Genomic DNA, 7,825 nt, shown 5'->3' with positions numbered 1-7,825 from the left:
CAAAAAAATCAATAATAAGGTGATAGATATCACCATGAAGTTGCTTATATACCCAGTGGTGGTCCATGTGCTGGTACATTGGTCCATGGTTGGGCAATTTATAGGCCACGGGAGCCAACCGATTGCCTGTCGACAAGTATGACCGAAATGATACCGCTGTTTGAATCGTGGCGACTAACCGGTGGCCAGTGTAACGCCAAATGTTACGGTACTGGACAGTCGTATTATAAATATAGTCCGGGTACTATTTTATAATTTATTTACTATACTGTATATATATATTTTCCAAAGTTATTTAACCAGGGTTTTGTATGTTTAATTTAATTGAGTATTTAATTGTTTAGTTTTAATTAAAAACAACAAATTTTATTATCAAATATTTTCTAACTTTTTTGTTGTTGTTATAGTTTTTGTTTTGTAACAAAAATTTTTATTTATATTTTTGTTGAAATATCATTGAAATTGTTTGTTTGTTTATTATTATTTTTTTTTAATTAATAAACTATAATATTTCAGTATTGCCTATTATTTTTTATGATTATTAAGTTTTTAATTAATAACTAATTAATTGTATCAATGACAAATTTTTATATTTTAATAGTACAGTTTTTTTTATAAAACTAAAAACTATTTTTTTATATTAAAATTAAAAATCAATCTAAAATATAACTTATAAAAAGTTATATCAATAACAAGCAAAAACAGTTATTTTTTATAATATAAACATTAAAATAAATGAAAATAATAAGTTATTTAAACTAATTAAATAGTTTAAATTTATTAAATAGTTAACTAATAAATATTAATAATTATTATTTACTTGATGTCAGTTTTATACGATTATAAGTAATATTTTTTCAATAAAATATATTAAATAAATATTGCATTATAAAGTTGGTTAATATAATTTATGCTACTAAAATTAAAATTGTTAAGTAATTAAAATAAATTAAAATTTATAAAAAAATATTATGTTTATGTTTGTTGTTAATTGTTAATTTGAAACTAATATTATTAAAGATAGAAATATTAATATTAAAGTTTTGAATTGAAAATATTATTTTATTTATAATAATAATTTGCAAAACTAAAATCAAATCTAAAAAAAAACATTTAATATCACTAACTATTAAATATTTATTATTTTATATTGATAAATAAATTAATTATAATAGAGGTCGCAATAATTGTAATACTGTACATATATTATTAATTAATATATATAGTGTATATCATATATGAATATATACTGTATTTTTTATTTTGTTATATAACAAAAAAATTGTTTATAATATTACTAATATTAACTGAAAAATTAGATATAATACTTTTGATTGAAACTGATATAAAAAAAACTATGACATCAATATAAAAGCAAGTTTCACTTAAAAGTAAAAAATGATTATTTAATTATTTTTATTTTTATTTAAAAAATGTGCTAGATAATAATAATAATAATAATAATCCTATTATTATTGTAAACATATTTTTTTCTTAACCTTTGTATGATAATTTTTTTATCAAACCTAACTAGTTAATTGCTTCAATTTACTTTAATAAACATGTACATTAAATTAGCAATATTTTCAAATTTTAAGAAAATAAAATAATTTTAAATTTAATAAATTATTATAAATCACAATGATAAGTTAGTAAAAAAAATTAAACACGCAATTACTCTACGCACTTATTGTTTATTATTTTTAACTATATATTCAATTCAATGGGGGGTTAAGTAAGTTTAATGTTTATTGAGACTAAGGGATTTGTGGTGTAGGCTGGGGGTAGGCAGGGGAGGGGGGTTAAAGTGTTTAAAAAAATTTAAATAAAAAAATATATAATAAAAATATATATATAATAATATAATATTTTTTTTTAATCTTATAGAATCTTAAAAACATAGAATTAATTTTAAAATAATAATTATTAGTATTATTAGAAATTTTTTTTGTCAAAAAAAACTTATTTAATTCAACAAATAGTTATTTTTATTTTTTATTTATTAAGTTACATATAATTTTTAAAAATAAAAATACTATTAAAATAATATTTACTTATTTTTTCTCTTAATAATTTCAGAGAAATAAGTTAAATTATTTTTTTTGTTAAATAAAATCAATTTGCGTATATTTTTTTTAGTTTTTTAATTTTTCATAAAAAGGCGACATTTAACTAAAAAAATTAGTCCACTTTATTTAATTTTAGAAAAAATTCTAAAAAGTATCTTGGTTTCTAGATTTAGTAAGATAACTTTATCTCTACCCCTTTAACCCCCCTAACACCCCTAACCCGACTGAACCTACAAATCTTAACAATCAGAGTACATAAGTATAATAAAAAAATATTTTTTAAAAAAATTATGATCTACGTAAATGATGATGATGAATATAATTTTAATATTTTTATCTATAAAAATAATTGTAATAATTGTAATCCAGTACATTTTTATAATATCATTATATTTATTAACTATAGATATAGAATAAATAAATAATAATTATTATTATATAATTATGAATGAAATCATTAAATTTATTGAAAATAATATCGATTTAAACAATAGTGAACTGCCGTACAGTATATTCAATGTCGAGGATGTCATCGAAAAGTATAGTCAATGGTGTCGACTAATGCCCAGAATTAGTCCCTATTATGCCGTCAAAGCTAACCCATACCTACCGTTACTCAAAGTGCTCAATAAACTGGGAGTCGGGTTTGATTGTGCCAGTCAGGTATAGATCATTATCTTAATACTAAAAATACACTTTATATTGAATGATTACTAGAACTAATTGTAATATTTATTTAAAAATAAGTTAATTAAACTATTAATTTGTATATTATTGAAACTAATAGCATGAAATTGAAACAGTGCTGGAATTGGGTGCCAAATCCGAGTCAATCATATTTGCAAACACTTGCAAAACAAATGCATCGCTTGATTATTCACGCGATGAAGACATTGATCTCATGACATTTGACTGTCTGGAAGAGCTTAAGAAAATACAGATCAGACACCCGGAAGCCAGACTACTGGTGCGCATCAAAGTGGACGACACCGACTCAAAGGTCCGATTGAATCGTAAATTTGGTGTTTCAATCATTGACGCGTTTAAACTGTTGTCGGCGGCAAAACAAATGGGTTTGACTATTATTGGTGTGGCCTTTCATGTGGGCAGTGGTGCACAAAATCCCTGCGCATATGACGACGCAATTGCCAGAGCTCGGCAAGTGTTTGATATGGCCGAAGCTCTGGGCTATAAGATGTCAGTACTGGACATTGGCGGTGGATTTTCTGGTTTATGGAGTCATTGTTTGGACAACAATGAGATAACATTTGAACAGATGGCTAAGGTTGTCAATACAGCTATTGATAAACATTTTGCTACTATAGATGATAATGGGCACTGGTATGACAATCTGACTGTTATGGCTGAACCGGGCACATACTTTTGCGAAACTGCTTTCACTGTACTGACCCGTGTGTTGTCCCGACGTGAGGTTAGTGATGACCAAAATAATTGGTCACATATTATGTATACACTCAATGACGGCGCCTACGGATCGTTCAGAGATTCAATATATATACATAAAGTTTATGAACCGATACCACTGTTAACATCGGATATCATAGCCAAACGACAGTCCTATAACAGTATACTATGGGGACCGACATGTTGTAGTCAGGACTGTATTCGAGATAACTGTCCTCTGGTTGAGATGTTTGTCGGCGAATGGCTTATGTTTGCAAATATGGGCGCTTATAGTACTAACTTTGATAACATTGGTTTTAATGGTATGCCGGCACCTGTATGTATCATCTATGTGTCCTATAAGGCCAAACAATTTTTAACTAAATGTTTGGCTATTAATTAGATCTTATGGACAATAATATTAGTTAACTATTTTATTTTATTATATTAAATATAAACATCATTAAATCTAAATGAAAATTATTTAAACATTTAATATTATATAAAACTACAACATAAATTTTTTGTATCAATGTTAATTGTACATCTATTTATCTATTCATAAATAAATAATATTATAAAAGCAAATTAATTAAATTTATTGATTTATTTTATTAATCATAATTTTTAATTAACAAAAAATAAATAAATAAAACAATTTTAAAAAATACTATAAAATAATAATGTTATTAAATAATTATCTATATATTTGTTAATATTTTTTTGTTTAGTAATTCAATTATGAAAATATTTTATTTATTTATTATAAATTAGTCTTTGATTACAATGAATGGAAATATTTTTAAAAAAATAATTTCTGTAAATTTTTTAAAAAATAAATTAAAACTTAATTTTTTGTATTTTTTAAATAATTTATTTGTAATATATATACATTATATAAAAGCCTAAAAATTGTGGCAAAATAACTCATATGTATATTAATTACTGTTGTATATAAATTCATAAAAATAAAATATCTATTTATTAAAAACTACAAATTTGTTTTTGTAAATTATTATTTATTTATTTTTAAATATCAATAACAATCATACAGTTATTTTTTTAATATATTTTCTAAAAAAAATTTTAGAGTTTATAAATGTATACTTATTTTTATTGAATTTTTTTGATTTAGAAATATATAATAAAAATTTATTTATTTAAATTATTTATTAACTGTAAAATACATAATACTGTATTGAAACAAATAAAAAAGTATCCGTATATTTTTTTTGTTGTTATTGAAAAAAAATTTGCTAAATCATAGAAAATAAAATAAATTATAGTCATTTAGTTTTAAACATTTTTTTATTTAACATTATATTAAGATTTTATATAAGAATTTAGTTTTATTTTGTTAAAAGTTTAGCTCTTTTTTTTATAACAATAAACACATTATTATAACTACAGTATATTATTTTATGTTATAAAAATTTATAATACATATTAATAATTTTTTTTAGAAAAAAACTTAAATTTTTATCAAACTTAAAATGTCGTACTTAACTATTGAAAATTTTAACAAAATTACAAGAAATTTTTGTGGGTAAGTTACTCAAACACACACATATATATACATAATAAATAAAAAATTAAATAAAAATTAACAATTTATATTGTTATTTATCTTATGTATATTTTTTATTGATTTACTTATAGTATTTATTTAATATTAAAAACTACTATTACTAAAAACTATGTATTTTTTATTGTTTTATATCTATAAAATATTAGCTATAAACCAGATATATTGCAATCAGTATTACTTAAAGATATGCCTAAATTTGAGGCCATGTTTGACACTATTGTTCAACAAGTGTTAGACAATTCACTAAACGATGATATCAGAGATCAATTGAAACCATTGATTAGGAAAATGTTTGAACATTTGAATAATAAATCTGATGCCTATATATTCTCGATAATTACTATATTAAACTATCGTTTAATAAATAATGTCTATAAAACAAACAATGATAGTAATAATGATGAGGAGGAGGACAGTGATACCAGAATCTATGCACTTGGATGGGCACATGTATTCATGGCCTACTATATTGTACTACTCGATGATATTATGGATGACAATCAATTGGCTGGTGATAAACAATGTTGGCATACATTGGTATAACATTTTTTTTATCAATAGCTACTTTATATAATTTTATTATAGTTTATACTTATTTTTATTATTATTATTATTAGCCCGGTGTTGGTATGACTGCCCTAAATGACAGTACAATATTGATGACTGCTATCAATACTATAATTAAACTGTATTTCCGTAATCAACCCAATTATGTTGATATTATTGAATACATTCAAAAGGTTTTTAATGATGCATATAATTATTTATTATTTAATAAGTTTTTTAAAAAAATAATAATAAATTAATTAAAAATTTATTTATTTATAATATATTTACTTAGATTATAGGAAATGTTGCCTATGGACAATTACTAGATTTACAGTTTACTAAATCATATAAATCTGATATTGATTTAAATAGTTATACTATTGAACAGTTAACTATTAATACAAAATATAAGCATGCTTATTTTGTTGTATTAGGACAGTTTCAGCTTGGTAAGTTTTGTTTGTGTTTATTTATTAGTATTGTAGTTTTTTGTATTACAATTACTGTAATAGTGTAATAATAAAAAAATCACAAATTATTTAAGTTTGTATTAATAAATAGTATTTTATAAAAAAATATTTTTTTGATTTAAAAAATTAATAAGCTAATGAGTTTTTATATTATTATTATTATTATTAATTTTAGCAATATATGCAAGTGGCAAAACTAATCTAGATAATGACCATGATCAAATTGAACAATCCCTGACCAAACTGGCCATTTTGGATGGCTTTTTCAATGATTACGAACATTATTTTAAACCCGAATCAACTATAATTGATGGTAAATGTACATGGTTATTTGTTAGGGCAATGCAATTGGCTAATACACAACAACGTAGAGTACTATTAGAAAATTATGGACAAAAAAATACAACAATTACTAGTAGTAGTAGTAGTAATGATAATATGGATGACTCTGTCCAACAAATTAAACAATTGTATAGAGATTTGAATTTGAAAACAGAATTATTGAAATACAAGGACCAGGTTTTCGATGAAATTGAGAAAACCATTGTCAAGGACTTTGATGATAGCAATAATGATGTTAACCTAAGTGTAATGTTTGCCAATTATTTGTGTCTATTTCAGCTGTTTATTGATAGAGCCATACAATTTGAAAATAGCAATAATAATGAATAGTTTAAATTAGTAGTATTTTTTTTTGGTGATAATTGTTTAGTATATACTTTTATATATATATAATATATATGATGTAGTAGTAGTAGTAGTAGTAGTAGTAGTAGTAGTAGTAGTAGTAGTAGTAGTAGTAGTAGTAGTAGTAGTAGTAGTAGTAGTAGTAGTAGTAGTAGTAGTAGTAGTAGTTGTTGTTGTTGTTGTTGTAGTAATAATAATAACAATAAGATTGCTAACTAATATTTAAAAATCAAATAAAGTAATTATATTATAAAATGTTTATTAATTTTTGTTTTGTTTTAATTATTTTTAAGTGTTTGTTTGATTATAACTTACAAAAACCTTTACTGTTACTGTTTAACTATTATTAACCATAAAGACAGTATATAACTTTATATATACAGTATAATTATTATTATATAAATTAAATATTAAGTATATATTTTGTTAGCCGACGATTGAGAGGAAAAATAAAATTAAAAAAAAATTATTGATAATATTTTAATTGATAGTATAGCAACAAGAAAAATTGATAAAAATTAATAAATAAAACTAAAATATTGTGTTGTCATATATCGACTATCAATTTAAAGCAAATTTAACCTCTAAATAAATGCACCTAGATAATAATAATAATATGAAAAATTTTTAGTTTGGGTTAAATAATATAATTTCTGGTATTTAAAAAATATATATGTATTACTAAATTATAAAATTACATAAAAATTACTGTGATTGTCAAATACTAATAAAAAATTAATATTTTATCAAAATTAACTATTGGGATAAATTATTATTTCATTAAAAAATTAATATTTTATTTAAAAAAAAAAAATTATTTGTTGAATAATATATAGTTTGTATCTTAACTGACTAATTGCTGTATTGGTTAGTAATTATATATGCAATGAATTAATTATAAATTTAATTAACATTATTATACTGAAAATAATTTCTAAATTTTTTTCCAATTGCAATAACAACAACAACAACAACAACAAAAAACAATTAGCATTTTTTTCATATAATATTTTATTTGCTAAATTATTTGCCAACTGTTATTGTATAAATTATTATGG

At 22.0% G+C, this 7,825-nt stretch overlaps 2 protein-coding genes across 2 annotated transcripts; both read left to right on the top strand.

The window, feature by feature from the left end:
- The first annotated feature begins 2,528 nt into the window (after nt 1-2,528).
- LOC128959280 (antizyme inhibitor 2-like) lies at nt 2,529-3,905 on the top strand. The gene is made up of 2 exons (XM_054305220.1): nt 2,529-2,732; nt 2,857-3,905. Exons 1-2 carry the CDS (start codon nt 2,631-2,633, stop codon nt 3,874-3,876), a joined length of 1,122 nt encoding a protein of 373 aa, XP_054161195.1. The 5' UTR covers nt 2,529-2,630; the 3' UTR covers nt 3,877-3,905.
- A 1,342-nt stretch (nt 3,906-5,247) lies between these two features.
- Nucleotides 5,248-6,752, top strand: LOC128959238 (uncharacterized). Its single transcript, XM_054305176.1, has 6 exons — nt 5,248-5,351; nt 5,454-5,598; nt 5,679-5,801; nt 5,903-6,059; nt 6,256-6,393; nt 6,577-6,752. Exons 1-6 carry the CDS (start codon nt 5,248-5,250, stop codon nt 6,750-6,752), a joined length of 843 nt encoding a protein of 280 aa, XP_054161151.1.
- Nucleotides 6,753-7,825: the final 1,073 nt, after the last annotated feature.

This window comes from Oppia nitens, unplaced genomic scaffold (assembly GCF_028296485.1).
Source record: "Oppia nitens isolate AA-2021 unplaced genomic scaffold, nextdenovo-longstitch-racon4-pilon3 scaffold43_pilon_pilon_pilon, whole genome shotgun sequence".
Classification (NCBI taxonomy): domain Eukaryota; kingdom Metazoa; phylum Arthropoda; class Arachnida; order Sarcoptiformes; family Oppiidae; genus Oppia; species Oppia nitens.
This window is presented reverse-complemented; position numbering and strand designations above follow the sequence as displayed.